Raw genomic sequence first — 13469 nt, 5'->3', positions numbered from 1 at the left:
GTCAGTGTAGCATTACGGAATTGTAGTTTTTGATCTGCAGTGTCGTTCAGAAGAGGAAGAAACTTGTGGATTGTTGGGAGGGCTGACATAAGCCGATAGAACTTCCTGCCGCTTCTAATTGATTGCTCTATATTGATGCGTTTCGAAGATGAGACCTCTTGAGAGGACTGTGCACTTTTTTTTCTCCTCTTTGAATTTTGTTCATTAAGGGCACTGATATTTTAAATGTTTAGAGATAAATAAATGGGAAGTTGTAGCAGAGTCACAAGATCAGATTTTATTTTCCAGTCTTTTGACGGACGATTTTCAAGTATTGAAGATTTAAAATTATTTGTTCAAATAATCATAAAACAGACTTATATCATACATGTGTCATTACCAAAGAGAAAGGAAAAGTTTGTGTCTTGCTAAATGTTTATATCTTAAAATAAAAACGTAGTCATCCTGTAAGATAAAGTTTGGTAACTTTTAATCTTTTAAAATCCTGCTTAGTGAATGGTTAATTTGGAAACTAATTGGTATTAGAATACTTTGCATCAGTTCTCGGTCAGTGAGAAAGATAAATGTTGTTCTGCCTTTCCTTTTTTTCTCCAAATCTAGACAAGCTCTCTAACAAGCATGTGATAACCAACCTCCTGAGTGATTAACAAAAAAGCCATCTCGTCACCATAGCAACCAATATTATATCACGAGAGTAACAACATGAAACCTCCTTAGTTACCAGCTTAACATCATTAATTACGATATCATGTTGTGTTAAAGCAAACGCAATGAACACTCGGTCATTTGAAGGAAATGAAAGATGAACTCTTTGGTTTTCACTTTTGAATACTCGTTCATGTAGTTTTCATGTTTAGGACTTTTTGAGTGTTCCAAACATGATTAAAAGAACTGATATACAAGCTGATATTAAAAACTTTCAACTATCTCAGGGGAGAAGTTTGTGGGGACCGTCAACCATTATCGTATCATTTGGTACAAATATGCTTCCGATCTAAAATTCACTGAAGGCAACTTTTCTGAGCGCCTCTGACGACGTGTTTTCCTGCTATGCAAGAATGCAGAGAGGGTAATCGACTGCATTTCTCTGAGTTGCTCGTAGTTTATAGTTGTAGAGCCCATTGTAAAAGAAATGGAAGATCTTCTTTTACTTGTACAGAGAGAAGTCTGTTCTAAGACCAAATGGAGAGGAAGCAGGGATCCTCCCATTGTGCACTTTCCTGGAGTCATCTTGAGTTTAATATGACAGTATTCTAGAAAATGGATCCCAGCAATCTACTCAAGAAGGACTGCCAAGATGTCTTACTTCAAAAATATAAAATGTTTGCTCATTCACTGAGGAAAGCTTGTTTGCTTTTTTAGTTCCTACTTCTAACTTTCCTATTTTTATTTTATTTTATTTTTAATGTTCAGGCCAGAGCAAGATCATATAAAATGATTTAGAAGTAGGAAGACAGGCTAATTTTCTTTGCTTGCTTAGCCTTAAATTCTCTTTTCTTATGTTTTAGGGCCTGCAGAAAAGGACCCAGGTAATGTGTTTCTGCATGCACGTGCTGTTATTTCTAATGTGGTGGCATATGACTTTTTAGAAACATCTTTGAAGTACCGCTGTCGTAAAACTTAGCATATATTTAATGTATATAAAAATGCAGCCGTGGAACCGTTCACAGAGCCTATTATAAACCTGTGTACCACTTCCAGAAGTTTCCTCCTACCCTCTTCCTTATTATTATAACCAGGTTGGGAAGAGGAAAAAAGAGGAACTAACTATGTGTGCTCATAGCACTTTTTATGTGTGCAAAACAGCATTTCTGGTCAGAGCTCACTCTGATGCATGGTTTGTCTGTACAGTTTACTGATCTTGTGACTGGAAACTTCACACAACAGAGGTGATGCTTTCCTACTTTACCGGCCTTGAAACCAGTCTACTCTCTGTCTTTCCCGACGTTACAGAGCACTCTGTGCTGCCACGTAGTATTTGCCTTACCATAGCCGGTTTGCTTTGTTACCATGATGGTGTTACCAAATTTGCCACAGCCTCTGTCTGTCAGTAGACACTGCTTCTGTGATTTGGTTATGGTGCATAAAGTTGCAGTGAGATGGAAGTACAGATACCTGGAGATTTTCATTTCTCTTCTTTTGAATGTATAGCAGACCCTATGGTAGTTCTATATTTTTATCTTTTTCATGCTCCTTCATAGCATCTTTTCCATAGCATGTGTACCCATTTCCATTGGTACCCATGGTATCTAAGCTCTTCCCTTCATGTCCTTGCCCACCGCTTGTTATATTAGGCAGTGGGGGTTTTGTGACCATCATTGTTCAAGAGCAGGTAATATTTCATTTTGATTTTACTTGCATTCCCATGAAGATTAGTGGCATTGAGCATTTTTCTTATAAGGAAGAGACCTGTTGGCCATTTGTAGGTCCTCATTTGATAAATGTCTAATTCTGATCTTTTGTCCATTTTGATTGAGTTATTTGAGGATTTCTGCTATTAATTGGATTGTGTTGTATATTTAAAATGTTAGCTCTCTCTTGGATGTATTTTCTCTCATCACAGGTTGCCTTTTCATTGTGTTGTCTTCCTTCCTCTTGGCTGTATGCTTTGACGTTTATAAGTAACTCCCATGTCAGAGCAATTGTCTGATCCCTTACACTAGGATACTAAAAATACTTTTTTAAAAAATTTTTTGCAATTATTGCTAAAATACTTGGAACTTTTTTTAAGCAACTATTGCTAATGCTTTGCAGGGAAAATATATGCTATTTGTCTCTGGAAGATCATCAGTAGTTTTATATGAATTCAAGATAAGAAACTAGATGCCATACATGTTATACATTATGTATTAAGCATGGATACTCATCTTATTCGGAAGTGGTTACCAATATCTGAAGGGTTCTCACAAACAGAAGTGAGAACCATCTTCCTTTCTCAAGTCTGAAAGCTGGCATGAGAATATAAAGCAAAATTGCTATCAAGCAAAAGGAAGATGTTCTTAACTCTGAACAAATGAACAGAGGCTGTAATCCCTGTCTTAGGAAAGTGTGTGTGTTTGTGTGTGTGTGTGTGTGTCTGTCTGTCTGTGTCTGTGTCTGTGTCTGTAGGTGGGTATATGTATGGGTATAGATGTTTCTGAATCTCTGAAATGTTAACGGTCTTCTTCCTTTTTTCTTTTTTTCACTCCTTACCACAACTGTAATCAATTTAACTGTGTGTATCATTTTCTGTACTTTCTCCCTGTCCCCCCTTCAGACTCCTTCAAGCAGAATGTTTATTGCCTTCTTCCTCTTGTGTCTGGGCACAGAACCTGGTGATAGAGTCAGTGTTCTGAACTTTCGTTAATTAGTTTCCATCTGGAAACAATAGTGCACGAGACAAGTGGGTAAACCGTGCTCCTATCGCATCCACTTGCAGTGTTACAGACAACTTCTCCTTTCATTTTAAAGCACACATCTTCTACTAAGGACTCTATTTCTTGGCGAGGAGCGGGAAGCTTTTTCTATTATTTTCTAGACTCTGAGTTCTGAAATGTGACAGGTACAAAACACTGAGACACAAAGGGGGGTAAGAAAAACACCTACAACAGTTACTGATTGCACTTGAGAAAAAAACAGATAATTAGAATAAAAATGAGATTTTTAGCATCTCCACACATGACAGTCCACACGATATCAGCAGTCCCATGTTGTTGTTTTTTTTTAACAAACTCTTTCAAAATATTTTACGAAGCCACCCAAAAGATGGCTCAGCAGATAAAGATACTTTACGCCAGGCCTGACAATTTGAGTCCATTCCCCAGAACACATATGGCTGAAGGAAAGAACAGACTTCCTTGGGTTGTTCACAGGCTTTCTCACATGTGTCATGCGCACACTCAGAAAACAAGCAAATAAATAATTAGAAATATATTAAAATATACCTGTTAAGAAAAGCCTCTCCACCAGTGCAAAGAACTCCAATCAAACCAGATTAAGCCAAATCAAATGCCCATGTTTAATAAACGGCACACTCCTTGTTCCTTGCTCTGGCATGACCCTAAGTACCCTGTGTGAGTGGTCCTGACCCTCCCCAGCAGGGAGGGGGGCCAGCATTTGTCAGGCTGGAAGTTGGAGTCCAGACCAACATTCTAGACTCTTTTGATATAACGGTGTGACAAGGAGCTTAGGTGATATTTATGACTAACATTTTAGGCTCTTTGAATAAATGGATGTTGGCTCAAGTCTGGCTACCTCCTGCGGGCATGGGGTGATGTGGTAGAGGGGAGAGATGAGAGTTGGCACACTCACGCTCGGCGAGAGGAGTGGCTGGGGTGGCATCCAGTTTGCTGTCATCCTGGAGTCCTTAGGAAGCTGCTTTTTGAGGAAGACGAGAAGGCAGGTGGCTAGGAGAAAAAAAATGTTATTACTGGTCCTATGCATTAACTGCCATAAAGAATAGAATAGGGAAGTGCCCTAGTTAGACAGATGAGGCTCGGGTGTATCAGATACAACCAGATTTTAGTCGGTAGGTGCCCTTCATCTGGGAGAGTTGGCACCAAAGGTGAAGTCCCAGGAGGTGGTGCAGGTGTTTGGTGTTATCTGGAGAGCGCTTTGTAAGTTGGTCTTGGCCCAGACAGTAGGAGTGACCTGTAAAATAGACTTGAAACTGGCTGGGGTTAGCAAAAGGCTCTGGAGACTGTTAGTTTATTACCAGACCTGATTTTGATACAGCAGTAGAACTTTTCCAGGAACCTGTAAGAGAACTGGAACAGATTTACATCATAGCAAAAGGCTATTGCTTTAGGTTAAAAGGTATGGACATTTTAGAATACAATTAAAGTAAACTGGGAACTCTGAACCTCTGAAGATACACTTGAATCCTGTTAATCCTGGACCATGAAACCTGTTAAAGAACAGTACCGTAAGTTGTCAAACGCCCCTAGACAGATCTGGGAGGGATACATGAGCAAAAATGAGAAAGCTTTTTAGCGACACAGGCAATCTCAAATCCTCTTCTTGTCCTTGGAGAACACTGGTCTTAGAAGCTTGCCATTGGCTGTTGAGTACAGGAGGCCCAAACATTTTTCCTATGTGGAGAAGGGGTCCAAGTGCTTGGCAGGCTGGGAATTGGAGTCTGGACCAACAATACCATTGAAACCCTTACAAAATATAATATGGTTGTTCTGAAAGCTACTATCACAACCTACTAACAAGATTATCTACGCCTTTCCCACTTTTTTGTACATATAATATTTTTTGTTTTTTTTTTTAAAGAAGCTATCTTTTCTCATTTTACATACCAATCCCAGTTCCCACTCCCTTTCCTCCTCCACAGTTCTCCCCCAACCCCACCCAACATCGACTCCTCAGAGAGGATAAGGCACTTTGCTTTGGGCAAGGTCCAAGGCTCTCCCTACTATATCTAGGCTGAGCTAGGTATCTCTCCAAAGAGAATGGGTTCCCGAAAAGCCAGCGCAAGCATTAGGAATAAATTCTGGTCCCAGTGCCAGTGAGCCAGCAGTCCGTCCCAGCCATACAACTGTCATTCACAGTCAGAGAGCCTAGTTTGGTCGTGTGCCGGTTCTTTCCCTGTCAGGACAGAATTGGTGACCTCCCATTAGCTCAGGTAACCTGTTTCAGTGGGTGTTCCCATCATGGTCTTGAGCTCTTTGTTCATATTCTTACTCCTTTCACTCTACTCATTGACTGGATTTTCGGAGCTCAGCACAATGTTCTGCTGTGGGTCTCTGCCTCTGCTTCCATCAGTTGCTGGATGAAGGTTCAATGGTGACATTTAAGATAGTTATCAATCTGACTACAGAGCAAGGTCAGTTAAGGTCTCTTCTCTACTATTGCTTAGAGTCTTAGTTAGGGTCATCTTTGTGGATTCCTGGGAATTTCTCTAGTGCCATGTTACTTGCTAGACCCATAATGGCTCCCTCAATCAAGATATCTCTTTCCTTGCTCTCATTTCTGTCCTTTATCTTGGCTATCCTGTTCCCTCAAGTTCTCCCTTTTCCCCTTCTCCCCTTCTCGTCCCCTTCTGCCCTCCCTTCTCTCCCTACCCCAATGCTCCCAATTTTCTCAGATCTTGTCTATTTCCCCTTTCCAGGTGGATCTATATATGTTTCTCTTAGGGTTCTCCTTGTTACTTTGCTTCTCTGGGGTTGCAGACTATAGACTTGTTATCCTTTGCTTTACAGCTAGTATCCACTTATGAGTGAATATATACCATAATCATCTTGCTTGGTCTGGGTTACCTCACACAGGATGGTTTGTTCTAGTTCCATGCATTTTTGTGCAAATTTCAAGATGCCATTGTTTTTTTACTGGTATGTAGTATGCTATTGTGTAAATGTACCATATTTTCTTTATCCATTCTTTAGTTGAAGGACATCTAGGTTGTTTCCAGGTTCTGGCTATTACAAATAATGCTGCTATGAACATAGTTGAACAAATGTCCTTGTAGTGACATTTGTAGTATGATTGAGCATCCTTTGGGTATATGCCCAAGAGTGGAATTGCTAGATCCTGAGGTAGGTTGATTCCCAGTTTTCTGAGAAACCGCCATACTGATTTCCAAAATGGTTTTATAAGTTTGTATTCCCACCAGCAGTGGAGGAGTGCTCCTCTTACTCCACATGCTCACCAGCATAAGTTATCATTGGTGGTTTTGATCTTAGCCATTCTAACAAGTGTAATATAGTATCCTAGAGTCATTTGCATTTTCCTCATGGCTAAGGATGGTGAATATTTCTTTTAAGTGTCTTTTGGCCATTTGAGATTTTTCTGTTGAGAATTCTCTGCTTAGTTCTAGAAGTACCCCATTTTTAATTAGATTATCTGGTAGTTTGGTGTCTAATTTCTTGAGTTCTGCATGTGTTTTGGAGATCAGTCCTTTCTCTGATGTGGAGTTAGTCAAGATCTTTTCCCATTCAGTAGGCTGCCTTTTTGTCTTATTGACTGTGTCCTTTGCTTTACAGAAGCTTCTCAGTTTCAGGCCTTTCACACTTTTGTAGATGGATGTTATCTATCCCAGACTAGACTCTGTCCTGATACTTAGCCTTTGGGACTTTCTTTCTTCTATGAAATAAAGAGAGATCTCAGTGCACTGTCTGGACATATGAGTAGAGGCACTTGTACTATGTGGCTAAAGAGAGGAGGAGAAGAAATGATCCTTGCCATATGCCCGGCTGCCCCTGATAGGACATCTTCCCTTCACTCCTATTTACGATCCATTTACCTAGACAACTCAGCAGCTTTAAGAGAAATAATTTGGTTAAAGTTAAATGCTTATATATAAAAAATAAAAATAAGTATATTCTTTGATGTAGGTAGATTGACAGAAACATGAGGAATGTTCTAAATCAATGAAAGATTTTTAAGAAATGTATGAAATGTATATTCCTTTAATTGCATTTAGTAGTAGGCCATCCCAAGGAGGTTTTCTGATACATGACCCAGGGTGATTTTAAAAGTGAATAAAAATGCAAATATTATATGTCTTTCTATTTATGTATCCTTCAAAAAAATCTCTTGAACTACCAAGGAAAGAAGAAAAGCCTGCCCAAGATTTCTTATGATTTTGTGATCTGTCAGACTGCATGTCCTAGAAGTTTACAAAAATTGGGTATTTTATAGAAGTCACTGAGACTTTCAGAAAAAGGAGTTGTGCTACCATTATCAAAATTCTGCATCTTTCGGATACTGCCTGGTCTCTGAGACCCAGAAATGCATCCTGTTCTTTCTCCACTAGCTGCTGGGCCTCTAAGACGTTCAGACTGAAAAGATAACATTTTATAACACCCTCCTCAGCCATCTATACAGAAGCTACTGGTTAACATTCATTCATCACTACGTACAAAATAAAGTTACTTATTAATATGGGACAAAATTTCTGTAATAGGCCCTCTCTAACAGTTTACAGACGTCACCTCATTACCACTTTCAGTGAAACTTTGTGGTGCGTATTATTATTTCAAAAAATCGATTGAGCGGCTAAACAACTTATCCAGAGCCACACACCTTGTAAGTAGGCCACTAAAGCTCATTGTGCCTGGGCTTCCATTGTGTGCTTTTTTCCTTTACTGTCTCCATCTTGAACAGTTGGTATCATTACATTTTCACTTAGCTAAATTTTTCCACATGTGTCTCAGTTGTCGTTAAAAATTCTTGCTGTCTGTAAAACCAGAGAAGACCATAGTCTTCCTTCCTCCTCTTTACCATCCTGTAGTGTTAGCGCCACGAGGAGAGGGGTATGTATTTCAGTAATGGATTCATCCCCAATTTAGAGCGAAGTGCCAGGCGCAGCACATGCATGGAACCCAGTAAATATTTATCGAATGAACAAATGAGCTCCCAACACAGACAGTTGTCTGGCTACTTACAGCAGAAAGAACATCCATGAGCTGGCAAGCTGCCTTGTGAAAGGTCATTCAAACCAATCACTGAATAATTAAAATATAGGGCGGAAACTAGCCACTTAAAAATAACAGGATTAGAAAATAAAGCAGAGTCGCATGCTCTTATTACAGGAGAGACAGGCAGCATGGAACCAGTGCGGGATTGGAGGAGGCACAGGTTCCAGCTGCATAGACAGTATGGAGCAATCCGTCCTCTCCAGTGTTCCATGATCCGCCATGCTGCTCAATTGTGATTCACGGTTTCATCCATCCTCTGGGATTTCTTGTTGTCCATTGGAAGCACGTGTGTGTAGAATAAAGGGATTTTAGGATCTGGCGATAAATTGATGAAAACAAATAACCTCATTTGATGTTTTTCCTTCTTGGGCATTGCATGTTTCCTTTGAGCTGTTAGTTCACTTGGAACATTTGAAATTTAGGAAATGTAATTCTTATTTAACTTGGGGACTATGAAATACTAATTAATTAGGTTTATATTTGTATATTTTTTCTATATATTTTTATACCTCATAAATAATCTTTGATTTACATTGTACCAAAACCAATGTTTTTAAAAATCTGTTTACTTTTATTGCTAGTTTTGTAGCAGTGAGATTAACGTATTATAATCTAGAATTCATCATGACACTTAAACCTCATCTTCCTAATTGCTTATTCTTCTTAAATTGAATGGGTTGATAACACAAACTAGGAGTTGTTTTTCATGAAAAATCCCTTTGGATTATCTAGTTCAAGGTGTTTCTTATAGATAAGAACAGCAGTAATACGTATGCCATCAATCCCTGTGATGCTCTAGCAACTATGCTTTGTATTGTGACTTACAATGTACGCATGCTTCTCAGAGCTAGCCTTGACATGGTTCTTTGGTATAGATTTTTATTAAATAGGCTGCTTTTGAATCTATGACTTTGGAGGTGCCTGGCACGGATGGAACAGGAGAGGACTTTGTGCTGTAAAGACCCATTTGGGTCCTCGCGTTGCTAGGTTCCCAGATCCAATTCCCAGTGGACTCATCTCCAGAGTACCAGTTGAATGGCACAGAAATGCTTTCCCAGGAGACTCTGTGCTTACTCTTTTGGAGAAAAGAAGTCGCACTGTGGCCGTCCTTACGTCATAAGGATGTGTGTGCCATCTGGGTGGCATTTTAATTTAGCACTACACTACATTGTCAGGCGAGAGTGATAAATAATAAGTAGAGTTTGCTTAAGATCTGTGTGCCAAGAAACAGAGGTATATTCAAAATAGCCCTGCTGTTGAAAGTGTCTTGTCAGCAGTGAGTAGCTTCTTGCCAGTATTTCTAGCATAATGATTATTTTCTCTCACAGAACTTGGATGTGCTGGCTTAAAAACTTAAGTTTGTTTAGTGTTAGATGGATGTCACTACACGTACACACAAACACATGCATATAGACAAGATTTTAAAAATTAATTTAAATTTTAAAAATAGATGTCAGCATGAACTGATGTTTCTGCAACCTAAATGATAGACACAAAATACATTTTCCAAAGCATGACAACACTTTGCAGAAAATAATCTATAAACTGAAGACTACTGAGTCTTGACCCAGTAGAAACCAACAGGTAATTGAAGAATTCCCATCTGACTTTTTGAACTGTGTGTTAGAAATAATGGGATCTTTCACACAGTAAAATCTCTGCTTCTAAACTACCTGCTAATTAGTGGTACACCCATAGATAAGAATATCTGATAATAGAACAAAAGGAAGAAATTGTATTTTATAACATATTCGAGGAAACCATTCAAATCTGAATTCTTAGTGCCCCAAAGTTTTTAGCAAAAGAAATTTATGAACACACTCTAAAGACCTAGTGAATACACTGGTCTACCTGTTGTGACCACTGGCTGAAGGATCATATCAAGATTCATTTCTGTACTATATTTTTAAAGATATGGGTATTTTTCACATGGTAATGACATGTTTAAATTACCTAAGAAGATACTTTTTTTCCTAATAGCCACATATTGCTTAGATTCTGTCGGGTAATATAATCCAATAAAACTATTATTATTAATATGCTTTTATCCTTCTACTGAATTGAACTTCATTAATCCTGCCAGATTGATTATACTAATACTAATACCAATTCACTTTGCCTTTTCTTTCTCTGGTTTAGAAAGAACAAGGATTCTGTCTGTTGGTTTGCTTCAACTTTTCTCCACCTACTCATTAACTACAGAAGAAAATACCCCATGCTATGTAATTTATATTCCCACTAATTAGCTTTTTATAGCATAAGCAGATTCATTCCTACGGATGGAAAGATGTTTGGAGGCATTATAAGCAGGGGCTGCAAATATTACTAACCAGAAATGGCAAATGAACGTATTACTTGCTCATTCCTAACAAGGTTTTGGAGTCTGTGTGTAGCTTCAGTTTTTCCAACACAAAGGAAAGTCTTTGGTGTGCAGTGGACCAGTTGCTTCTTGCACATTCAGGTAACTGTGCAAGAAGTCAAATGAGGAAAAGAGATGTGCGCTTGTCCACTGCAGAAACCTGAAATGAGTCTTGCAGCACTCTTAGAACCTATACAGTGCATGTCCAGAGTGTCAGGGATGATAGAAGAATGAGGCTTCTGAACTCCTAAATCTATTCCATCAGTTCCAAGTCTGTGTTCCCTCAGCATCCTTCCTGCTTTCCCGGGTGTAGGTTCAGAACAGTGGCAGGATATGCTTCTCCATTTAGGACTACTGGAAACTCTTCATGTTCCCTTTGGTTTTAGGGATCCACCCACAAATTGGAATGAATCGCACCAACACTATCCTCTGGTGCTAAAGAACTAAAGACCCGGAGTGGCAAGGGTGTAGATATTTGTAAGGAATCAGAAAGCTGAAGTCCACCATGCTGACAAGTATGAGAGGAGGCTTGTGTTCTCAATCATCCTAAGGCACATAACATTTAAATATCAAATATAGTTCCTGTGTCAGTCTAGCCTAGAAAGGAAAAATTGATCCTGATGAAGACCCAAGTAATCATCCACTTCAGAGCCAGTTCTTTGTCCTGTAATGCTGATCCCAACTCCACCCATATCTTTTCGGATAATTGTCACTTCATTGTGTATCTCTTCATCGTCCTGTGAGTGGTACCTGCATCTTCTTTCTAGATCTTTCCCTTCTATTTTTAAACATGGTATCACTGTTCAAAATGTGCATCCTGAACTCTACACCTCTTCAGCTGCTGTCACAGAATAAATAGGCTTCCCCTGATTCCCCTTGCCTTTACTTCTTACCTCTCAAGAGGTGTGGCTTTCAAGCATGTATTGTGCCTGGTGGTAAGACATTTCTACTTCTGTTAAAGTGTGAGTTAATGAAAACAAGAACGGACTGGGTGAGCTACCCCTGCGCTGCTGTGCTATCCAAATTCCCAAGTTTACATGGTTACAAGCCAAGGAGATTATTGTGCAAGTACTACTGTTTTTAAACATAACAGATTAAAGGTGATTCCTGGTCCACAGGGACCGCAGTAGATTCATAATAATCTGCTGCAGTATCTCATGATACATTGCCAGGTAGGTCTGCCCAAAAGCTCAAATTCCTCCCTCCTTAGACTCCCAAAAAGAGATTTTGCCATGGACTGTCCTGTATTCCATTCTCAATGCCTTCCAAAGAGCTGAGCTCTTATGCCACAATAAGTAGACTCCTGAGGAATACATAGGATAACAAATGAAATAGTGTGTGCCATTAGAAATGATGATGTAAGTATTCACCTCACATAATTATTCTAGGGAAAAACATACTCAGTGAATTATCTTTCTAATATTGGCAAATACTGTGTAATACTTTATGGCCTGTTCCTCAAGAACATCATACAAGATGTTTTCACCATATTCACCCCTCCCCAACTCCTCTCAACTACACCCCCTCTTTCCTGCCTACCCAACTCTATGCTCTCTCTCTTTTTTTAATTACACCCATCAATTTCAGTTTTTGCTGCCCCTATGTTCTCAGGTGGCTTTTGTTGCTGTTAATGAAAACCGACACTCCGTTTCCTACTGGCTCTCAGTCGCCAGTAGCGTTTTCTTGACTTCATGTCCACCTCCCTTCCCCCTGTTGGAATTTCTCTGGCTTGAGCATGCACAGGTCTTATGCATGTGGTCGCAAACCCTATGAGTTCATGCATACAGCTGCCCTGTTGGATCTGGAAGACACTGTTCCCTTTTTTTCTTAAGTTTTTGGTGGTGAAGAATTAAATTTAGTAGCATGGTCATGCATCGCACTAAGATGACAGCAGGTTTTTCTACTGTTACTTCTGTATGATTAGTATAAATGTCAGCAGAGTTTCAAAGGCAAAAATCAAAATTTAGAATGTGGAAGTGGTTTTGATATCTGCGCTCTGAAAGGTCTTATGCAGCACCAGTAGTTCATGAAATACACTCCAAGAGCCTCTGCCCTTTCACCACAATCAAAGTCTAAATCAGCTCGATAAATTCAATTTTTTGGTTCATCAAAATTATATTTTTATGAACTCTAAGTCTATCCTAAAATCTCAATTTAGAAAGAAGGGTACTGATGAACTAATTGAACAAAAGTGCCCTTAGGACTTGTCTTATCAGATACAAGTTACAAAACCATCGTGAGAGCCCATGATCAATGAGCAGAAATGTCAGTCTGTATGGGAGCCTGGGATGCTTCATCTGAAAGAAATTTGGAATACACATCCCTAGGGAAAGATTGGATGCTTACAATGCGATGACTGAAAATTGGTCTTCCTGAATGAAACCTTAGTCTCCAGAGAGATTAGGATGCCTGCGTAATAAGGGAAATGCCCTACCTCATGAGTGTAGTTCCTATTAACTATCCCAGGATATAATTTTCACCCTTTTAGTCAGTCCTCTCCATTTTTTTTTATACCTAAGCTCGAAACAAACTGTTTTAACATTCTTTTTAAAAATGACATATTCCATTTTAGTTCCTTCATTTTTTTTTTACATAGAAATGGATGAAGCTACTAGATAATAAATCAGGATACTGAGCATTTTCAGAGTCTCTTATAACTAGAAAGAATTTTCATTCCTCTACCAATCAACCTGTGATAAAGAGGAGCC

At 39.1% G+C, this 13469-nt stretch overlaps 1 protein-coding gene across 8 annotated transcripts in view; it reads left to right on the top strand.

Moving 5' to 3' along the window:
* Cadps2 (calcium dependent secretion activator 2) overlaps positions 1-13469 on the top strand; it is a 510179-nt gene that overhangs the window by 392680 nt on the left and 104030 nt on the right. For 4 of the 8 annotated variants that reach the window (XM_038320974.1, XM_038320973.1, XM_038320977.1 and 1 more), the window contains exon 17: positions 1509-1529. The exons of the other annotated variants lie outside the window; for them this stretch is intronic. In XM_038320974.1, coding sequence (XP_038176902.1) covers positions 1509-1529 — 21 coding nt within the window. The remainder of the gene's footprint in view (positions 1-1508; positions 1530-13469) is intronic. 8 annotated transcript variants of the gene reach the window in all.

Source organism: Arvicola amphibius, chromosome 2 (genome assembly GCF_903992535.2).
Source record: "Arvicola amphibius chromosome 2, mArvAmp1.2, whole genome shotgun sequence".
NCBI lineage: Eukaryota > Metazoa > Chordata > Mammalia > Rodentia > Cricetidae > Arvicola > Arvicola amphibius.
The sequence above is the reverse complement of the archived record's forward strand: the minus strand, read 5'-3'. Positions and strand labels throughout refer to the sequence as shown.